The sequence below is a fragment of the Bipolaris victoriae genome (genome assembly GCF_000527765.1).
Source record: "Bipolaris victoriae FI3 unplaced genomic scaffold scaffold_49, whole genome shotgun sequence".
NCBI classification, from domain to species: Eukaryota; Fungi; Ascomycota; class Dothideomycetes; order Pleosporales; family Pleosporaceae; genus Bipolaris; species Bipolaris victoriae.
In genome coordinates, this window is record NW_014575343.1 from 1 (window position 1) to 22421 (window position 22421).

At 50.9% G+C, this 22421-nt stretch overlaps 6 protein-coding genes across 6 annotated transcripts; 3 read left to right on the forward strand and 3 right to left on the reverse strand.

Annotated features, from left to right (window-relative positions):
* Window positions 1–1262: 1262 nt before the first annotated feature.
* COCVIDRAFT_101108 (hypothetical protein) lies at window positions 1263–1508 on the forward strand (the record flags this gene model as incomplete). Its single annotated transcript, XM_014700438.1, has 1 exon — window positions 1263–1508. A coding segment is annotated over one exon (246 nt), but the record flags the coding sequence as incomplete, so codon positions are not given.
* Window positions 1509–4609: 3101 nt separating this feature from the next.
* Window positions 4610–5480, reverse strand: COCVIDRAFT_16542 (hypothetical protein; the record flags this gene model as incomplete). Its single annotated transcript, XM_014700428.1, has 4 exons — window positions 4610–4900; window positions 4957–5011; window positions 5218–5270; window positions 5427–5480. The coding sequence occupies 4 exons, from the start codon at window positions 5478–5480 to the stop codon at window positions 4610–4612; spliced, it is 453 nt and encodes a 150-aa protein (XP_014555914.1).
* A 2146-nt stretch (window positions 5481–7626) lies between these two features.
* Window positions 7627–8316, reverse strand: COCVIDRAFT_38332 (hypothetical protein; the record flags this gene model as incomplete). Its single annotated transcript, XM_014700439.1, has 1 exon — window positions 7627–8316. The coding sequence occupies one exon, from the start codon at window positions 8314–8316 to the stop codon at window positions 7627–7629; it is 690 nt and encodes a 229-aa protein (XP_014555925.1).
* A 4535-nt stretch (window positions 8317–12851) lies between these two features.
* COCVIDRAFT_38333 (hypothetical protein) lies at window positions 12852–13417 on the forward strand (the record flags this gene model as incomplete). Its single annotated transcript, XM_014700440.1, has 2 exons — window positions 12852–13048; window positions 13105–13417. 2 exons carry the CDS (start codon window positions 12852–12854, stop codon window positions 13415–13417), a joined length of 510 nt encoding a protein of 169 aa, XP_014555926.1.
* Window positions 13418–14097: 680 nt separating this feature from the next.
* Window positions 14098–21613, reverse strand: COCVIDRAFT_100931 (hypothetical protein; the record flags this gene model as incomplete). Its single annotated transcript, XM_014700441.1, has 4 exons — window positions 14098–18689; window positions 18741–20328; window positions 20375–21312; window positions 21547–21613. The coding sequence occupies 4 exons, from the start codon at window positions 21611–21613 to the stop codon at window positions 14098–14100; spliced, it is 7185 nt and encodes a 2394-aa protein (XP_014555927.1).
* A 145-nt stretch (window positions 21614–21758) lies between these two features.
* COCVIDRAFT_101085 (hypothetical protein) lies at window positions 21759–21911 on the forward strand (the record flags this gene model as incomplete). Its single annotated transcript, XM_014700442.1, has 1 exon — window positions 21759–21911. A coding segment is annotated over one exon (153 nt), but the record flags the coding sequence as incomplete, so codon positions are not given.
* Between the last annotated feature and the right edge of the window lie 510 nt (window positions 21912–22421).

Sequence of the window (22421 nt, forward strand, 5' to 3'; positions counted from 1 at the left end):
CGGCGGTACTGGTGTTGTGGGAGGAGGGGTGTGTGTGTGTGTGTGTGTGTGTGTGTGTGTGTGTGTGTGTGTGTGTGTGTGTGTGTGTGTGTGTGAGTGCGTGGGCGTGGGCCTCCAAGCGCAGGCCGGCGGCCACGGTGAGCCTGTGTGGCGGTAGCAGGACGCAGGACGCAGCAGCAGGTAGCACGCCGCAGCAGCAGCAGCAGCAGCGGTCGGGTGAGATCAGGGGATGGATGGATGGGGATGGATGGGTCGATGGGAGGATTGGGATCAGGATGGGGGATGGATGGGGGCTCAGAGTTTGGTTGGCGCAGGTGCAGAGTGCTGGGTGGGCTACGACATGTTTTCTCGGGAGCGGGCGTGCAGCCAATGGGAAGCGGGCACGGGGCCTGGAATGGCACCCAATGCCAGCCGATAGCATCGGCCTGTAAGTCGCGATGTGGCCGTGGAGGCATGGCATGGCATGTCGTCGTACTTGGTACTAGCAGCAAATGCTAAGTATGTACGTATGTACATACTGCAACATACATAGATAGCACATAGGACTAGCTATACTGTATACGCACACGCACACGCGCACCCACCACACACACCCACATGCCATTCCCCCTCGCACCCGGCAAACCACTCTGCTGGCCCTTGGGTATCCAAGCGCCATCTGGGGCGGGCGGTGTTCCGGCGACGCCATTGGCCCAGCGGCTAGCCGACCGTCTTCCAGAAATCGACATGCAGCCAGCCCGTCCCTGCAAGCGGCGCGACGTGCAACGGATGCAGCATCAGACTGTCCCTCGCCCCATGCACCCACCCATGCACCCACTGCCCGCCTGCGTCACACAGCCAACGGCCGACACGCTCGCGGAGATTGGTGCTGCCCGGGCTTAGGCACGCCGAGAGAGACAAGCAAGAGCGCGAGGGAGAAAAAAAAAACACTTTAACGTTTGGCCAGCGCCATGCTCCACACACGCACGCCTTGAAACCAGTGCACCCGCCGCCCTGGCCCTGTCCCGCCCGGCCTTGTGCTTGCCCATCGAAACACGGCCATGGCAATAGACTCGTCAACCACGACATGGACGCCGACGCCGACGCCGGTGCTAGCCTGCCTGCATCGCCCTCGCCGCATGGCATAACTGGCGATACGCGCGTTCGTAGTAGTGTAGTCTAGAGTACTTGCTACTGTCGCAAGGCGGCCGGCTGTCATCTGGCCACACCCGATCACGACGACGAATGCTGGCTGCACCTGCTGCTCACGCCGCCTCCCCTGGCCACAACCCCACGGCCGCCACGCCCAAACCGGCATCGCCGTTCGACACGCACAAATCCCCGGAGCGGGCGCTGATGAGATGCAGCCGAAGCGCCGAGAAGGAACCCTGGTTTCGTCCCGCCTGAATGATCGGCAGCGGTCCAACGCGGGCGCACGCATGCTCGTCGTCTCGTCCAAACCATCAGGATCCGGTCAGGGGGCCTGCATCTGCTCGCCAAAACAATACTCCATCTATGTATACGACTAACTGACTGACGGATTGACTGACTGACGGACTCCTCCCTCATTACTTACCCCAACCACCATGCAACTCGAAAACGTGCCTTATCAACCGCCGCTTGGCTGCAGCCGCGCCCGGCTCCGCACATGATGCCTGTCTTGTTGTTGTTGTTGTTGTCGTCGTCGTCGTCGTCAACCATCCAGCCATCCATCCGTGTGTTGCTTTGCTTGGTTACATAGCAGACAAGTCATGATGATGGGGCCCAGGTCCCGTGACCAGCACATGCCGCTGCCGCCCCCTCCCCATTATCCACGCCCACTGTGACTGTCGCTCTTGCCTTCTCAGCCTGCCTCGGTCATTTGGATCCTCGCTTCCACCTTGCGGCGTAGCCAACTGTACCACACTGTGCATCACAACCTGACACTGTACACGGAAAAGTAAGCACCGAGTGGTCACCGGGCTTGCAGCAAGCAAATCCCTCCATCCTTCAGTTGCTGGTGTGCTTGCTTGCTTCCTACGTGCTCTTACTACTCATACACTAGAGTCCACACATGCACACACAGATACCACATACTTACCACATGCACACAATCTGCAAAATACGGGCGTTACCCCCAAATCCCAAATGCTGACCTGCGTCGTCCCCATCGCCCCATCGCTCATCTCGTCAGCCAGCTCGCGACGCCGTGCCGTGCGTCACTCGGACACGAGATGCTTTGCAGCCATTTGCACTATTCGGACTGTCGCAGTCCGACTAGCCGGATTGTGCGCATGCTGGGCTCATCAAATCGAGATTGACCAGCCTGCCGTTTCAACAAGACCATGTCCGGCCTCGTTCGGGCGCACCGCTTGGATTGACGCGGCGCGGGTCCTGCGCCCTCATCAAAGCGCATGTATGCGTATTCAGCTGCCCATTTGTGCCACGCCCAGCCCAGTCCGGCAATCTGCAACACGGGAAAGAAACCCTTGAATGACGTACCAGGGCGCGGTCCACGAGTCGAGTGGGTCTCAAACGTGGCGTCTCATCGTCGAAGACACTAGAGTGGTAGCAAGAACAAAGATTGCAGTATAAGCGGCACCGCCTACGCTAGCCCGTCACAGCCCGTGCGTCCCTCTTCCCTGTCGATAACAAAGCCCATCTCCACATTTGGTCGACACACCCACGGCCATTCCTCTCTGCCACAGCGTCTCCATGTCGCCTCCGCATCGGTCCTCCGACACAATCTATATCACACACACTCACACGTACGTACATACATACATACATACATACATACATACATAGACATCCAAGCGCATGTACACCGCGCCTTGCCTGCCGCCTCTCTTCCTTTGAGCCCTCGTATCGCGCCCCCCAAAATATCCTACTCCACTCCACCTTCACCACCCGGAATCCCTCCGTCTGTCGGGCTAATCAAACACGAGGGCGCGAAACCCACAGGGAGTTGCTCCAGCATCAAGTGGTCAACTCGGTAGCCGCATCGTTGCTCACCACGGCCATGTCTAGTACCATCTGTAGTCGTAGTAGTAGTGACAGACAGACCCGCCTCCTATGGGCGCTACCATGCGTGTTCTAGACCCCCGCCCCAAGGCGACGTCAAACACCAAAGTCTTTTGCAGACGCGGCGGCACTTTATCCTAGGGAGCGAGCATTAGCCTTGCTAGGCGGCTCGACAGCCCACTTTGTTCAACGTTGACCCAATTGGCAACCAATCGCCCTTCTCCGTAGCCTGCCCTTGGGGTGCCTTGATCAGCAGCCACACTAATCGTCGGTGAGCCTCCTTGCGCTGCGCTCGACATTTGCCGGGTCGCACTATGCTGCTCAGGCGGCACATGTTTGGTTGACAGTGGGAGCAAGGCACGGCTCATGTCCTGCCGCATCCAATGCATGCTAATCCCGTACATCATCATCACCCAAGTACGTACTTGGGTAGACAGACAGCATGGCATTCACAAGAGCCATGTGCGCTGGGTGCAAGAAGGAGAAAAAAAATAGGGAGCGGCATGCCGTTCATCACCCCTTGAACCCCCCCCTTCCCCCTCCCCCATTCGGCCGACACAACTGCAACAGGCCGTCACACTTCACACTTCGCGAGGCTTGTGCAAAAGTAATGTGAGCGCTGTACTTGGCTTCACACGACGCGTCGCAGCTCATGAAACTTGCTTGTCGGTGGCCTTTATGCTGCTCACGCAACTGCTGCCAGGTTGGGCAGTGACTCGTTTTGACGCACAATGGTTGGCGTTTGTTTTGCTTCTGCCGCTTGACGGTGACCCGGTCTCCTGCATCCCTTGCATGCAACACGTACGAGCATAGGATTACGCCATGAATCAGGGCAGCAGCAGCAGCATTAAGGCGTCTGCTGATGCAACAGGCGTCGACATGGCAGCTAATATAGAAGCAAAGTTTCTCAATCAGCACCACACATGGACGGTATCCGAGGTCGGGCCACCTCGAGCACCACGCTTACTAGCTATGGTTACACCACCGATCTGACTCTTTGTAATACTACGCACCAATCCGGCAATGCCACTCCGCTTTAATCTTCCAGCGCCCACCCCCCTAGTCCGCCATCGTATACTATACACTCACCATCCGCCTGTAAGACTGCCTGCCAGTCATGCATCCCACCGTCGTCACAAATCAGCCCATGTGTCAAAAGGCGACGCCAGCCTCGGTGTTACTGCCTCCAATTCCCTCCGGCAAGGGGTCCTCGACATTTTACCCTTCCTCGCTACCAACAAAGCCTGGCCCCAATAATCCTTTGCGTACATACCTCGTCAGCTGCAATGACGGTGCCAGACAGGGCCCGCGGGTGCGACTATGAATCTATGCATGCATCGTCCGCTTTTTTTTCTTTCACCTCACCAGATCGACAAACTGCCTGGTCTTGGTCCTCTAGATCGCCTCTAGGCTAAACCATGCGCTTACGTGGTCTTGTCATGGCCCCGCTACAACCATTCAGCGCCCGTCTCCTCGCCCGAAGAAACTCTCTATTTACCTGCCAATGTGCGCAAAAGCAGTCACGCCTGCATGATCCTGATTAGCGGCGCCTTCGTATATTGAACGCCTATTTTTGGGGCCCCTACACAAAAAGTACTGATCGCTGTGTCGAGTGTACCCAAGTCGCTTAATGCACGGCTGGGCCACCTTTCCATCTGCCTTTCCTACCCGGTCTGATGACCACGGCAGCACCGGCCTCTGCCTTTGTCGACACATGCACCGATGTTTTCACGCTGCTGCGGCTAGTACGCGCTCCACCAGCGCCCGCTACACTACCCCTCCTTTGAGCTGCCTCCACAGCGATCCACGGCCTGGCACGACTTGGAACTGCCCCCCTTCCCCTCCAAACAGACCGCTCCAGCATGACCTCGACAAGGCACAACATGCGCGGCTCACCTCCGGTGTGCGTTTCATCGACCTTTGATTTCTTTGTTTTATTTTTTTTCTCCTTCCGCTTTTTCCGCCGCCACTCACTGCCCAACAATTACAGCCGTCACCCCATGACATGGCTTGCACACACTGCGTGGTACTATCCGCTATTATAGTTGCTCACCCTATATATGTACGCTCGATTTGGTGGATACATGCAAGCGCGCGCCGTCCGCAAAAAAATCGCACACTGAGATCCCGTTGTCAGATACCGGATCACCAATGGCCACCCGTTCCAGACGCTTGCTCCCCTGTGACTTCCCCATCCGTGAATATCCTTCTCGCCTAACACCCGTACTTACTTACTTGGACGCTAGGCCCTGGGTAGTTTTTGCTTTTGACCATGTCTTGGAGCCTGCCTTCAATAGAGTATGTTACAGCCTAGGATATATCATGGGCGGACCAGGGGTATGGCGTGCGTCACGTTGAGCAACCGTCCGGAACAAAAAAAATGCTCCGGATCGTGGATGCGAACACACCGACAATCTTACCTCGAGACGACAACCAGTACATACATAGTAGAAACCAAGACGTTGCGCCCACACCCATGTTGCTTCCCTTACAGCCATATTCAACCGCTGCAACGCAACGCTGGGCATATGCCGAATATTCACCGTACACGCTTATATCCAAGCATTCCGGTTGGCAGTAGTACCCACAAGCGAAATAATGAGAAAAAAAAGAATCATGTCAGATTGCCCATCACGCTGGGGTTGCCGACTTAATTGCTTCTTTGCCAGAGTTTCGATCGACTGATTTTCTTACGTCGTCCTTGCCCTAACCACCAAGCAAAAATATTTTTACTGGGCGAACTATTAAAACCACCAGGCGAACCAGACCCTCTTTTTTTCTTAATCCCAACTGCCCCCCCAGACCAAGTTAGTACAGGCCCATGGATCTTCCGGAACTACCTGATCACTCGCAGCCCCAGGCATATAGCGGCATACGTACATGAGAAAGGAAGGGGCGGGATGCATACATACATATATAGCGTACATATGTATGTAACATGTGTACGGTACACAAACGAACTTGTTTACGGGCCGATAAGTTTTGGAGTAAGTCACATTTTTCCTGTTAGGCCACCCTCCCAGAGCCCATTTTCGGCTCCAAAAGAGGAAAAGGAAAGCGTCGGTCTGTCACACACGCATACATATATCACTGCATACACACACCCACATTTTTTTTCGAACCAGGGCCACGTTATTTTCTTTTTCAAACGGCCCGGAGACAAAAAAGCAACGGCGTTATGCATGGCTCGATTCGATTTGCCCCCTAGCACAATGGCCTAACGCCAAGCGTGTGTGTGTGCAACGAGGGGGGTGAGGGGGAGGGACGCTGGGTATGTGTGTGTGGGTGGGTCATTGTCATACCTTACATCCCGACCAGGGATGGAGGGGGGAGAGAGACGTTACTACTATGTGTATATGTTACATGATTGGATCTCGGTAGAGTTCCAGCCAGAGACAGACAGACAGACAGCCAGAGATAACCCAGGACTCTCTCTCTCTCTTTTTTTTTGCCGATCATGACGAAGAGTTTCTTTCTCCCCCTCCCCGCCCCCCATCTCTATGTCACTCCTTTCTCCCCCCAATTAAAACCCCAGTTTACGTATCAAGCCTTTCTTGCGCGTTTTTTTTTACACGACTACACTGTTTCCGCCTTTGTCGCATTTTACCTCAACGCGAACTCTCTCTCTCTCTCTCTCGCGTCCCGCATCTTCAAGGGTATTACACTGCTATTGTTAAAATCCGATATCGCAAATTACCCGTGCGAATACGACCTATGTGCCCCCCCCCCCCTCCCCGCCGTAGCTTCGGAAATGGATGGGAGGGATAAGCGATTATGTGATGATGATGATGATGATGAGTGTGCGAGAGTGACTCTCCGTCTCTCTTTGGTTTCTTTTTCGGCAACGGGAATACGCGTGGAGATGCGTCTGCGCTACCCCGGGGCAGCGAAGCGAAGCGCTTTTGCTGCTGCGGTTCGGTTGCGGTGCTCGCAAAAGCTCTTCTCGCATGGGGGAGCACATGTTGGTGTGTAAGATGGTGACGTAGTTGATGCATGTTGGCTTTTGGGCGGGGGGGGGACGGGGCAATCCAGTAAATTGTAGCGTGGGGATATGATAAGCGGTAAGTTTTATTTTTTTTAATATCTTGTTCGCTTTCATTGGTTTTCTTTCTTTTTTTTGATCTTTTCAACATGCTGGTTTTGTTTTGTTTTTTTATTTGCCGTGTCGTATATATCTTGTAGGATGATTTTTGGAGGAAAAAAAAGTAGTTGGGCTGTGATTGTTCTGATGGGCTGCGGGGAAAAGGGAGTGGCGCGATTTTGTTGGAAATGCCATGGTCTTGTTTTGATGCTGAATCGACGATGGAGGAGTGATGATCAGATGGGTAAGAGGGAAGTCAACAGACGGTGTGTGTGGTACGGCTATGCTCTTTTGCTTTGCTGCTTTTCAGCCCGTTGCTGCTCATCATCCGCAGTGCTGAATGTCGACTTCTCTCTTGACGTAATTATTTCCACGTACGTCTTGATTGGCTCTTTTCCAGGAGAGACTACAATCGTCTTGATGTCGCTTTGCTCTGTACCTTCTCCAAGGTACTGTAGCATACGTCTAATACTCAAACATCATAGCATAGCATGGCATCTTCACTGTGAACTCGCACAATACCGCTCCTCCCCCACTCTCTCCACCCATCTCATCATCCACCCCTAACTTCTCCCCTTCGGCTCCCTCATCATACAATAAAGCATCACAGCATCCTTCTCCCCCTCCCCATCCCTACACTCCATCTCCTTAACCAACCTAAACCCAAACCTCTCATAAATCGCTCCATTGGGCTCCCACCGACTGCTCTCCAGATACGCCCTTCTCCCCTCCTTATCAGCCATGTGCAACACCTCCTCCATCAGCGCCCTGCCCACCCCTTGCCCCTGACACTCCGGCAACACCGTAACAATATTACAGAAATAATACCCTTGAGGATCTGTCCACAGCTCCCTCTGCGCCTCCGCCTGCCTTGCTTTCCAAATCCAATACCGCGTCGTTGACAACCCGCCCCGCCCGTACCACGCATTCATTCGCACCTGGTTGAGCCACAGCCACCACCCGGATAGGTACTCGGCCCAGGACTCGGGCTCAGAGATTGGGTGCGGCGGGAGCCACATTGCGCAGCCGAGGATTTTGGAGGGTGAGGCCGTGTCGCGGGCGACGTAGAAGAGGCCGTGGGATATGCCCCATTTGCAGCGCAGGGTTAGGGAGACGCGGTTTCGCTCGAGCGAAATCTTGGAGCGGTCTGGGTAGATCCAGAGGTTGTAGGGGTCGTTGGCGAAGGCTTGTTGGATGGTGTCGATTGCGCCGTTGATGTCGGATTTGGTCATGCGGGAGACTTGGATGGGCATTTTGAAGTGCTCTTTTTTTTTCCCGTTGATTGATTGTGAGTATTTCTCTTCTTTCCTTTCTTTCAAGGGGGTCGAGTAGATTCAAAGGCAGAATTAGCGATGTGGAGGATTGCGTTTTTTAGTCGTGCCATGCTTGTGTGCACACCCCGTTTTCTTTTGCGTGATGAAGCTTGTTGAGGCCGCAGCTGTGGGATTAGGGTCACGTGGAGGTGCGGGGCTTTTCGGGATGATAACGACGATGGGCAGTCGGTTACTTTGGAAGTTTTACCCGGATAGTTTCTTGGAGGTAAGTGATGGTAGTGTCGATTTAAATTCTTCGGGGGATGCCGTGTATATTTGAGAGATTGAATTGTCGTACACTCTCTAGTTTAGGTACCAATTCGGTGTCTCAACTCTTGTCGTTTATCTCCGCAGTAGCTTCCAGATAAACGATGCGATACCCTGCGGGTTCCTGTCTGCATGTTGTGTCTCCTCTGCAACATTAAAGAGTTGTAAGTGGTACGCCAAAGTCCTTCGTTGCCTTTGCCTATTGCAAAATCGGACATATTGCTATGATTCTGAATTATCTTTGAAATATGATGGAGAACCACACGGTATAGATTATACCTTGATGCTAGTACAATCTCATTCTTCAGGCATCATCTGAAAGTATTCCGTTCTTACGGTTGGCATGGTGCATATCCCAGCAGTCTCGTTACAAGTACCTCTCGAGAATCTGAACTGATAGGTGACTGCGTTTGAAGAGCTTTGCTGTCAGTTGCTATACAACGCATAGTAGTTCTCTCGATATTTTGGTAAAGTTATTTTCTTGATAGTTGGCTTAATAGGCAAGGATATGTAACAACAAGGTTGTTCGTAGTAACGTTCGTAGTCATGTTGACTTCTTTTCGCATACGAGTTGATAGTGGAGTATCATTTACATGCGCTCAATATCAATTTCACAACTTCTACCAAATATTGATGGTAATTGCCCCAATCTGCTCATCAAATAGTAGCGTGAACGCTATTGTTGGTACCTCATTACTGCTAACTGGTGCATATATTTATCCCAAGTCTCAATTCTAACAACAATCTCCGATGCTACTAATAGCTCGTTTTGTTCGTCGTCCAGTAACCCCATTCAACTCCATATTACCCAAGTAACATGGTGACACTTCTTATCTAATTGAGTGCAAGAATTACTGTCGACTTCATACAGCGATCTTGATACTCAAGCGGCTCGATTGTAAAAGCTAGTGCCCCAAGAATATCCTCGAGCAGCTTTGCGCCTTTCTCTTAGCAGCAATAAACCTATGTGCATACTGACTGCAAATTGAATTCTCATGTGAATGAAGTAAAGTGACTTACAGTAAAGTCTTGGTCATAGACATCTGGGTCAGTGCCTTTTTGTGATAGCAGTCTGAGGCAGACCTGGAGTATGTGAGAGTTCTTTGGGGTTTGCAGACTGTTTCGTCTCAGCCAAGTTCGAGTATTTTGGTATGGCTTGGATTGTAGACCCAGGTTGTGTGCCAGAGTGGTTAAATATATACGCACGGGGGTCTGAGATTGCGACATACTTTTCCCTAAGGGTACTTGTTAACAAACTATATGTTAGTCTTTTTTTGCTGTACATACATTTGTCGTTGTCTTGTCACAAAAGTTGGAAATAATTACAACTTGGGTAACGCAATTAGATTGACGGACAAATACACGGGACGGGCGCGCGAGAGCGAGCGAAGCGCTAGCAATAGTGAGAAATAGTGAGAAACACGGCGATATGCATTGTGTGAGCTACGATACTTCCGAGCACTCTACAGGTTGCGAAGATGTGAGCAATTCTCGGAGAAAATGGTAGGTAAGCCTATTTATATATAAGCATGTGCACATCCATCTTGTAACCAAGTTAAGAACAGTGCCGAGGTAATAAAAAGAAGACAGCTCGATTGTTTCGATCCAGAATGAATCTAAATGACGCGTATCATTTGCTCTCTCATTTTCGCAGACTTTCTCGTTGGCTGCTGACTAGTTTAAACTTTTGTTCATGAACTGAATTCACCTCTCGGCGATCAGCTGACGTGATACTTTCCAGAGCCTTCTCCATATTTGCTCTTCTAGGATAGTGTAAAAAGAAACCCTCTCGAATCTGGTTTTGTCTACCAAATTGTAACATCTTGGTTATCTTTGACCATGCCGTGGAACTCTCAAAGGTGTATCTCGAAGTTTGGATGTCTCTGCTTCTACAATAACAACTTCTTCTAGCTAAGGCCTCTCGATTCGGATGGCATTAACAAATAAATCTCCTAGGTCCCATAATACGTACAGTAAGGAAGTCTTGCCAAACCCTTATCTAAGTCTTCCTGCGGCAATCTTATTCAACACGTTAGTTAGATATCATCGGCATTCGTACAGCCCCTTGCCCGATATTTACGGCTTTGCAGAGTTATGTGTCCGTTCGCCTACTAGGGCTTTGTTTAGCTGTCTTGACAACCCTTGACTCTGTCTCAGTGTTGAGTGTACTAACTACTTCGTTGTAAAACAAACCCATGAGCCGCTACTAAACCAAGACGGTGTCGACTTCTCATAAACCGTTGTCGGAAGTTTTGGGCTTCTCGATCTTAGCTTTGAAACATTTGTGATTTTATTCTTGCGGAAACGCAGTTTGTGGCACTGAGTAAAGCCAGCCTTCTCCCGGAATTGTTCTTCATGTCCAAATCAGTCACTAGGTTTACATCTCCGAAAGTCCTCCATTTCTTTCTATTATTGCTCTGTTGAGGCTCGTGGTGACGCTGTTCATCCCCAGTATCGAACTGCCTGATCTCCAGCCGCGTGACATACGAAAACCAACCATTCAATTGTCTCATTCATTCCATATTGACGTACACAAATCCGGAGTTCGGTACAGTAATAAGCGCTACTACAATACTGGAGTTGCTTGAGAAAGTTCAAGGCGCCACGCGTGGTTAAGAGACATTATTCAAGCAATGCGTGGGCAATTAAAGGGGTGACTACATGAATGCTACAATGCTGTTCACATTCTCTGAGAAGCAAACACAATCCAGGCCTCATGAGTAGGAAAGCTGATTGAAATCAAACGTTCAGCTACGGACAGAATCAACACATGTACTATGCATAGGCCCCATAGATTCTTGGCGATGCAGCATCCATCTTCCAACCCGTGTGATCCTTGTGTAGGTTCCACATCGTCATCGCATGCCAAGGGATGCGCTACAAGGGCCAGGCCCATAGCTTGAACAGCCTTATCGACCTCCACGTCTTGGCTGTAAACGCCAACAGTCTTGGATTGAGGACCCCAATCCAAAAGTTTCGAAGTTCGGGTTCAGAAAACAGACGTACGGTTCGATCAGCCGTGCTATCTTTTTTGAAGGAAGAGCAGTATTCAAAAATGCTTTCTTGCCTTGATGATCAGTACCGATCTTGCCCTATGGCTGGTTGATGCGGACAGCAGATGTAACCGGAGAGTCGCTTGCTCCGAGAGCATCCTGCCCAGTACTTGACAGTGCATTAACGAGTACAGCACATCCGTCACAATATGTGAATACTAAGAAAGCTTGACGGGTATGTGCGGGTACCTTGCGGTTGGAAAAGTGGGTTGCTGTATACACAGATCGGCAGTTCACTCTTTGCAGCTCCACCTGCTCGGCATAACATGCCACCTTGAAATAAATCTTTCGTGTCGAAGCACAATGTCTCAAAAATTATTTTTATCCAAATCATTATCATGAAAAGTTCCAAAGGCATTATTGCATTGCATAACCTGTCCTGAGTGGAAATTGCGGCTAGTTCGCACTCGCTCCCCTTTCCCGTCACCCTCCCGTCTTCCGTTGTAACATGATGGCACTCCCATACTACACCCACTCCCATAGCCAATTAACATCGTACAAATGTCCCAGGAATACTCCGTGGTGACGAAGTTCCCGCTGCGCCATGCTCGCTTCACAGAAATAAGCTTCAACAAGCCCTGACGCGGACCGATTAGTTTCATCCGCAGACATGCGACGCGAAACGCCCCCTTTGAGTATCACGGTCGTCTCTAGTGATATTTGACCGCCAACTAGTGTACACCGGAGTCGACGAACCACAGCTCCACATGCTCGGGATTTGTATTAGGGCGCTATTATGGTTGGGTGGGGATTTTTGTTCTAGAGCTCGTGCACCGAAACAAGCAGTCTTCTCGCCAGTAGGAAAGTGGCGCGTCACAAGGGACAGCATGCGGGATGGTTCGGCACTGAGGTACAGACTGTGTTGGAATGCTGACATTTCCGTATTTTGCGTGGCTCTATGTACGGCGATCAAGTATGTTATTTGTTCGGTCCGAGTGATTTGGAAAAGAAGGTTTGGAGGATATTAGAGTAGGGATTTGGAAATATATAAAAGTAACTGACACCATCTACTCAACACATCTCCAGTACAACAATCAGTCTAATCTTCCCCAGTATACTTTTCAACTTCTCGCCCGGTGTGAGCCCTTTCGCTTCCCTCCAAAAACCCCACACTCTCTTTCCCAAATCTCCCAATCTTTAATCCACCACACCAAAATGAAGGCCTTCTTCTTCCTCGCCCTCCTGGCCCCCGTCTTCGCCATGCCAGCAAACCAAGGCTGCAACGCCGGACAAGCCTCCGCAGTCACCGGCGGCGGCGGCGCCGCCGGCAACGCCACCTGCGCAATGACAAAAGCCCATCTCGAAAAAGGCATCAAAGCCAACCTCAAAATCCAAGCCCAGGAGCTGCAAGGGTAAGTCTCCCTTCCCCCTTCACTTCCCATACATCTCTCTCTAACAAACCAAACAGCATCCAAACCCTCCAAGCCCAACTCGACACCCCCGACTTCAACGCCACTCAAACCAAAGTCCTTGACATCCAAACACGCGGCATCGAGATCCGCGCCAAGAACCAGAAACTCGCCAAGGATATCTCCAGCCCGGCGCTCGATGGCCTTAATATCGTCGAGGGCGCACAGGTTAAGGAGAAGGATCAGGTCACGGGGCTGAAGGGCCAGGCGGCGGCGGATAAGGATACGCTGGATACGCTTGTCAAGGAGGTTATGGATGGAACGGCGCAGAATAAGAAGAACCTTGATGCGGCGAAGAGTCAGAAGTGTTAGTTGGGGGTGTGATTGGGTGGGAAGAGATTGAGGAGGTGATAGGGGGGAGAGGGTTCTGTGGAATTGTTCTGGCAACACTACAGAGAGGGAGGGGTGAGAGGTTGGCCGGATATGAAGGGTTGAGGTTGGTGGTTTTGGGGCTTTATATCATGGATATTGTATTTGGATATACGATCTTTTATTCGTACTACTTTTTCTTTCTTTCTTTTGTGCTGCATGCACTGAAGCTGCTCGTGTCTACCCGGATCATGAGGTTCACAAAACATCAACTTTTATGCAAGTATCTGTGGACAAAGATTTTGGAAATCCATGGAATCTAGGCGGATGTGGTTGAGTGAGAGTCGAAGAACTTGATTTAACGTTAATTTAATGTTGGAAGCTTACAACGCCCTAGACCTTTTGACTTGAATCAGCAAGAACTTTTTGTATTATTGCATCGCACATGGCAAGCATTAGAACTACCTCTCATATGAACTCTATTGTACAGTAATCTTGGCATATCGCCGTTTTTGGAATGATCTCATGTCCATGGTATAAAGCCCACACGCTGTGCACCATCGCTATGCATATATGGTTAAATAAGAAAAGTTTCTGGAGAGAATGGAAAATTTGACAAAAGAGAAAAGTCCCTTTGGTGAGTATATGAGCTCCGTTTAGTTGAGTAACAAAGATGTTGACGTTCAACATGTGACTTCGTCAAGTTCGCCTTCGGCATCGACATCCTCCTCACCTCCTGCATCTCCGTTTGCATCTGCCATCTTGATATCATCATCCGAGTTGTTTGATGTCTCTGGCGTTTGTATAGTACTTGGTCTGTGCTCTGTAGCAGAGCTCTGTCTAGTATGTTCTCCAGCGGCTGCGGGACTGCCAGCTGTTACAGAGCCGGCCTTGTCTTGGCCTTCCTGAGATGGCTGAGCATCAAGAGCTTTCTGCGTGATACGATACTGTTGCTTCGGATTGTTCAAAATCTGACGACTGGTGGCCGTCCCCAATGCGTCGGCATCTGTTGTACTTGTATCGCCTTCCGCGTCTGTAGCAGGGGCCGTATCAGCATGTTGTGCATCACGGGCTTGCAATGCAGAGTGTCTTATATTGTAATCCATGCGCCAACGCTGCTTCTCATGGTTCTTAGGCTTCCGCTTGACATGCTGGCCGAACCAGTCATTTTCCATATCGTGCAACTGGTCGCCGAAAGCACCCCAGAAGCCTGGAAGGGTGGTGTAACCATCTCCGATAGTTTTCTTAACTGCGCAGACCGACTCGAGCCAGTCCAAAACAAGCTGGATTTCGAAGAGCTCAGTGGTATTTTCAGGGCAGTGAGCCTGAATATCCATTGCAGTGGCACCAGCCATGAAAACCAGCGGTTGCAATACAAGATTCAGGACGCGGTACCACCAGGCCCACGTAACATGCTGACCATCAATACTGCTCCAGATGGGAAGCAAGGCGTGGGAATCGTACTTGCCAGGAAGAGGCGGCTCAGGCAGAGGGTGCCATAATGTAGCCGATCGGTCGTCCTTTCGCGATGTTGGAGAAGACAGTGTTTGCAATGGGTTACCAAACTTGTACTTTTCCGTAGGGACAACATGGATATCCCAGAAGAAGCGACTCCGATCAATTGCTCGATGGTTGTAGCCACCCTCACAGAATCCCCACACCGATAGCTTGGGGAGCGGACTGTTGAGCTCGTTGTTGATGGGAGGTAGCTGAGGAACAAGCCTGACTGTTCCCTCGTTGACCATTGTCATGATGGCTGCAAACGCACTGTCCTCTTCACACCGTGAAATGTTGTACGAACACATGTCTGGATCTTCGCTTATGAAAGCAGCATCCATCTTCTTCTTGACTTGGACTGCGTTCATGAAATCATCGAGCTGAAACAATCGCGCATACTTCTTTGCCAGTGTCTGAGTGAAGTTGTAGTTACGCCCTGGTAGAAGGCGCTTGAGTTTTCGCATCCTGAGGTGCTGCTTCTCCACAAAGTTCCCAACAATCTTGACCAAAGTTGATTCGCCCAAGCCTTTGAGCTTATCGTGTGCCAGGTTTGCGTCATAGTGAGCTTGCGGTGTCGCTGTATTTGCACGAACCCATGACCGCGCTTTGAGAAGCTTATCTTCAGGTGACCAAGCCGACTTCCGCGATCGATGAAGGGGAGCGGTAAAGGAATACTGAAGTTGGAGCATAGTCCTTGTTCGATCCGCTGTTGTGGCCTTGAACCAACTAACACGATCTAAATTTTCAAAACTCGATTCCTCAATGGCAAAATGTTGTAGTGCTTCCCTAAGAACTGGGAGAGGAATTTCGGGAAAAGCACATTTGTATGACGCCCATCGTACGAGGCCTGCCCAGTCATGTGTCTCAGGATCCTCGATGGCAGCAACTTTGCCAGACTCATAAGCTTCTAGGTACAGCGATTGAAATGATGCTGTCAAATCATTCACCTGTTTAGCCATGCGATTCTGCATCCAGGACCACAGCTTTCGAGCCGTGTTTAGATTGAAACGTTTGTCATTCGCATACACGCGCTTGAAGAGGCCCCAGTCCATTGATCCATCTTCTCCAGACAAAGAAGAGACCACCACGAATGCGTAGAAGAGCCTGTTAAACTCATCCACTTGATCAACAGCCTTGCTGTACTGTCGTTCTTTCCCGTGTTTTTCGATCTGTATCTTCTTCCTTTCACTCCATGGACGTGATACCAGATTGGACCTTGGACCACTCTGCGGCTGCTGGTATATTGGATCGTTTTGGTCACCTGTAAGGCCGGTAAGACGTTCAAGCAATGTGGGAGGAGGGCCTCGCTTGCTTCGCTGGCGACCGTGACCTGTGCCGCCACTCTGCTCCGACCCAAACCGCGCCATACCACGACTTCCTTCACGGTCATCGTCAGAGTTGGATTGTGGTGTGTGTACCCCATCCTGTGGCTCAATAGCGGCCACAGGTGTTAAGCGGGCCCTCTTCTTGGGAGATTGGTCCTGAGGGGCAACAATCCTTACACGCTTCTTGCTATTCTTGACAACGGCAGGCGGGTTAGCGGTCTCAACATCCAGCGATTCATGTGAGTCTTCCTTCTGCTCCGTTTGATGAGGCTGGGTCGTCGCAATGTCTTTCTGGAGATGGTCCTCGACGGACTCCACAACTGGCGACGGATCTTGAGCCTTAACATCATCATCCTCATGCGCTGCTCGTCCTTTCCAATCAGCTATTTCATCTTCACTTTCTTCATCCTCAGACTGCTCCTCAGTTGGTATTGCCTCACGTTCTGGTACAGGCGCGATGATAGGACGCATCCAAACTAGGGAAACTTGTTCAGGCTTATCCGCCGTGCCGACGTCAGGTCCAACAGTCTCTGCATCATCAGACTCCTCGCCGAGCATCTGCATATCTACAGGGTACAATGGAGCCCGCCGAATGCGCTTGCTTTTGTCGTTCAGACTTGCCAGTCTTGCTCGTTTCGCGCGCGGCACACCATCAGAATCATGAGGCAGCTTTGAAAGCGCCTGTTCGACCCTAGCATCTTGAACTTTGCGAGCCTTGATTTCTAGCATCCTCTGCTTCTTCAATTCGAACTGCCGGCGCTGTTTGGCGTCCTTGATTTGTTTCTCAATGTCAGGATTCGATGGGTTGAGGACGATGCTCTCGTCTTTGGGGGCGGCCTGAACGGGCTGATATGAGACAACGTCGCCAATCAGGTCACGTATTTCTTCAGGGTAGTACAAGAGAGACTTCTCCGACACACGAGTGGTGTACTCCTTTTGGTGGGAGTACTGTGCCATATTGTGCGCCAGCTTCAAGACTTCTGGGCTCCTTTCGTTCAGGTGTGCCCATGTAAACATCCTTCGGGTGGTTGTGCCGGGGGTATTCTTGTTCTGTGAGGCAAAGTTCCAGTGCTTCAATCCAAATTCTGGACGGGCAGCCATACTCCTGAGGGTTTCGCTGATAGTACTAAGGGAGGGCTCTTTGATGTTGGAGTGTCGCTCGCGCCAAAGGGTGAGAAATGGCCGCAGGATCTCACCTCCTCCGGGAAACACGCCGTTGCAGCGTTTAATGATGTCCAGGATGACCTTTTCTCTGAAACGGCGCTGACTGCCACCTTTTCCGTGCTCTTTAACCCTTGGCTTGGTGCCTGATACGGGGGGCACAGGAGCTTCCACAATAGTTGTGTACATACCATCGGGAGGCTTTTGGCCATCACTCGTCTCAGAAGTGACAAGATGTGAGCCATCAGCTATTGTGACTTGGTCACTACCACGAACAACGTCTGGAGTCTGTGACGGTGGTTGGGGTTCCAATATTGGACTGTTGGCATAAGGGCTTTGATACGGGGAAGTACGATCGAGGCCAGGCGCGTTGATGGGTGCCCAGCCGCCTACCTTGCGTATCAATGATGGAATCGGTCGCGGTGATTGTGTTCTTGATACATCAAAGACAGCAGGTGGTTGGATTTCACCTTTGTCTGGGTCTGAGACCTCAGGCATATCGATCTCGGCCTTTTTGTCAGCGCTGTTTTCGCGACTCATTAGTATTCTCTCAGGTTCCACTGAGGTGGCCTTGCCAGGTGTGGAAGGTGGCGGGGTATGATTTTGAATATCGTGCCGCGTCTCCATGTCGCTTCGCAATTGCATTTCGGCTTGTGACTGCTCCGATTGCGCAGCATATGAGGTATGTCTTGAAACATCCATGCTTTCCTCGCCGTGAGATGCGGGCTTTTGTGTGGTGTCAGGAGTATGCGTGACACGGTCATGGTTTATTAATTTTCTTTGAGCGTCTTCTGCCGTGTACCAGTCCATCTCCACTAGGCGTGGTAACTTGAATGTCGCCATGAGTGCCTTCCGTGGCCGACCTCGTGCAACCTTTTGCTTCACATAGGGATTGAGATAGAGCCCCGGTGAACATCGCCTCTCGTACTGGTCAATGGCTGCTAGAGCTTCATCGTCGAGTTTGGTGGTGTCAGGAGTCATGTAGACCTTCGTCGGAGGTCGCAAACAAGGCTCAGATTCCACACTTGGTAGAATGGGCTCATCCATTGACAGTGTCATTGGCTCAACTGGTCGACCGGCATCTTTCACGATCAACGAGTTTGTGTTGTCTATGCTTTGCTCGTCAGGGATTGCTGATGGAGCACAGCTCTCAAATCGGTCGATGATGGTTTCCGGAGATGTCATAAATGATGGGACAGGAACCGAGGTCGATTCTTGAGGGGTAGTTGTTTCCTTGCGCCGCTTTTTCGATGACACCGGAGTGGTTACTAGGTTCTTAACCTTCCGCTTCCCTGAGACGCTGCGAAGCGAAGAATCTTCCAGAGACTCTTGCTCTATCGAACCGGGCCTTGATACATCGTCCGTGGGTTGATCCCCCTGGCATTCGTCAAGCTCTTCTGTTGTTTCAATGGGTTTTCGAGTGGGTCCGTTGGCCTTTTTGGGTGTATTTGACGACGACGCTTTTGCCCTCATCTCATCCATATACTTGGCAATGACCTTCGAATCTTCAAGAGCAATGCCTTCCTCTCGCTCCCGACGAAGACCTTCGATAAGGTCTTGTGGTAAACGACCATGGTCCTTCCAGCCTAGTGCTATTCTTTGCTGCTTGCTGAGCAGTGTGGGCTCCTTGTTCGTTTTCGTTACTCGCTTCTTCTCCTTCTTGACTAACTTGGGTAGCCCGCGCTCCTCTCGGATTTTGTTCTCTTGTTCTATACCCAAACGCCCTCTTGCAGACAAACCCGCCGCTACGCGCTCCTCCTTTGTCATGAGAGGTACACTGAGTTGGCGCTTAGCGTGGTCTTGCACGACCGCATCTGGTAGCGACGTCGGATTTCCTGTCATCTGGCGGTGTGCAAGGATCTGCCTCTGTATGTTTTTGCTCAAACGAACATTAGGATCTAGGCCTAGCGACCTCATTTCTTCAGGTGTGAGTGAGAGACCCGAGGTTTTCTTGAGCGGTTTCGGGTCTTTAGCTACTTTGACAGGCTTTTCTTTGATAGCTTTTGCAACCTTTTTAGGTCGACCTAGTTTGCGCGGCGTTTTCTCTTTCGGCACAGTTTTCGAAGGCTTTTGATAGCTAATCTCTTGTCCCAACGCATTGTCCCATCGGGAGCCATATTTGCGTTGCTTTACGATGACTGCGCCAGCCTCAGACAGTGTTGCTGCACCAGATCCTCGTACCAGGTTACTTGGCTTGATAGCAGGAAAACCCCAAGCATCCAGGACTGCGCCGTTACTGGTAGGATCAAACACCTCGTCGGGCCCGAAACTGGCTACACCTTCCCAATGAGCATATTGTAGCTCTACGGCCTTTTCGAAATTGGCATATGTCCGATAGACGTAATGGAGGAATTTCTTCTCATCAGTCACGCCCTGATCTCGAATGACGGCCAGATGACGAAGATGGAGCGGCTGCGTTTTCTCCCAGTCATTTGTTATGCGGGAGAAATATGATTCCATTGGACGCCTCCAGAATGGTCCGACGATTCGGTCGCGCAAAGTCTCGGCATCCCATCCACGTGGACCACCTAATGCGACGGCATTGAAGACTGTGTTGGGGAGAAAGTGATCCGGTGTCCATTGCGGAGGTATGGTTTCAGGTTTGTCAGTAGCAGACGTGTTGTCTTGAGGATTGGTACTGGGTTCACAATCGTCCAACATATCGTCTTCAAGATCTTTCATTATGTCATCACCATCAGCGCTTTCGTCGAGCGGCTCTGCACCCGATCCATCAGCGGGATCAATCGTGCGTCGAAAACCAAGATTCTTGAGATCTTCTTCTCTTGGCGCACGTAGCACCTGGATGCAGGTGATCCAAGCATCCTCAGACTTTTGTTTACGGATCCTACGTCGCTTGATCATTCCGCTCTGATCTAATCGAATCAGGGCGCCTTGTGTAGCTCGCTTGTTCCATGCCGACATTGGTACACCCTAGGGATATTAGCAAGGCATGTGCGATCTTCCGCAATATACTAACCAGCTTCTGCCTAATAGTTCGCGTGGGAACAATACCCCCTTCACCCACTTTATTGTACAGCAACTGGGCAAAGCTTCTAACCACGAATGTTCCATCATCTTGGTATACATCCTCCACAGCACTAGACTCGATGAAAGCGTTCTGAGATACGAACTTTGTATGAATGCAAAGACTGGTCCGCATCTTGTTGGACTGAACAGGATACTTTGATATGTAATTTTTACGGGCCAGCTCATCTGTTCTGTGCGGTACAGATCTCTTGTCCTGGCCGCTGATAGCAATGAGCTCCGGTTGGGTAATGCCAGCAGCACCGCGAGCAGCGATAAGTGAAAGTAGTACAAACTCCATGCTTGGGACCTTCTTCAGATCAATTCCATGGCCGGTCAATGCCTGCCAAACTCTATTCTGACTTGTGTACAGACGGGGCGCAGTCATGCTTGAGTTGGGCTCATCAAAGATTGCTGTTGTGGTTTGTGGAGCTTCTACCACACCGCGAGATGATCGGCCAGCAGACAATGAAGCTATAGCTTGATTCGGTAGACTAGAAGGTATTCTAGGCCCGCCTTCCTCGCCATGAATTCTCTGCCGCAGGGCTTCTCCCAGCCCACTCAATGTATTTGAGGGATGCACTCTCTTAGTCGCAGAGGTGTTCAAGCCCTGGTCGGACTCTGCGGCATGTGTGTCGCCAATAGTACCAGTCTCATGTAGTTCAGCCGCTTCGAACTCAGAGAGGGTGTAGTTCTGAACCTCTGCCTTGTAGACAATGCGAATGTCCGGATGATTAGTGAGCCATTGCCATGTGCGTTCATAGAAGTTGCGGCCAAGACTGTTTGCTGACAGAGATGCCTCAGTCTGGTCATCGAGCCTGGACGGCGCATCATCCTGACGTTGGCTGTAGAAGTTTTGAATGAAACGACGGAAGTCTGCACTGCTTGCACCTGTACAAGGATTAGCTGTTGGCGTCTAGTAAAGTCAAGTACGAGAGAAGAGTGAGGCCGCTAGAATATATGATGGAACAGTGAGTAAACAAAAAAATCCCCAGAGATGATGTTTTTCAAATACCAACAAGCAAACAAAGGGTGAAGTACTATATCAAAGTGATAGTGGTGACGCGGGCAAATGGTGGCTGATGTAATCTCAAAGCGAGAACGCGTGCAGCGAGTCATGCATACCTTGAACGCCGAGGAGAGCAATTTCTGATAGCAAAAATTCCAAAAGCTCATCCAGGCCGGTCGCCATTGTATTCTGACCGGTCTTTTCCTGCGACCGCACGTCAAGGAAAAGACGGTTGGATGCTGCTAACGCATGTCAAAAGGTGGCGGGATAGGGTTTCGAACACGCGCTGCAACAGGCTGCAAGGTTGGCTCGGGAGATGTGACTGGCTCTTGCTGGCGGCGGGGCCGCACTCTGGCGCGCAAAGGTTGGCGTTCTCGAGAAGGGAGGCAAAAAGGTACAGGTCGCCTTGGTGAATGTACAGCAGGTTGGCGTTGTCCAGAGCAAGTTTCGAACGCGCGGCGGGTTGTGGTCGAATCGGTAGATTTTCTGGCTGCGCTTTGGTGGGGTCCTGCGAGTGCAAAAAAAGAGTCCAGAGAACCGGAACTCCCCCCGCATCAGGTCTTGGCGTCATGGTCCGCGCTCACACCTGACGACTGTGATTTCGAAAGATGCCAAGACCCTATCACGTGATTTATAAATCAGGCAAAAAGTGAAAGTTGCAAAAACAAAAACATACGGCAGCGGGGATTCGCTAGCAGTTATCTACCTAACTACTAATCTACTAGTAAACTACTGTGCCGGTATACAGGGTCGCTAGCGGCCCTGGTATACACACTACGATCTAAGGCCAGGAGTATTGTCATGGAGCGTTTTTAACCTCTACCTGCGCGGGTGCTTGAGGCGTAAAATGAGTGTATTGTTGAAGTCTGAAGGGTCTTTAGGCTTAATAGTTGTTTGTGCATCTATGTGTTTTTTCCGTTCTCTTCTATCATATACCTTCCATTATATCCACGTCTGAATACCTTTCGGACCTTATGCTAGCATAACCCCT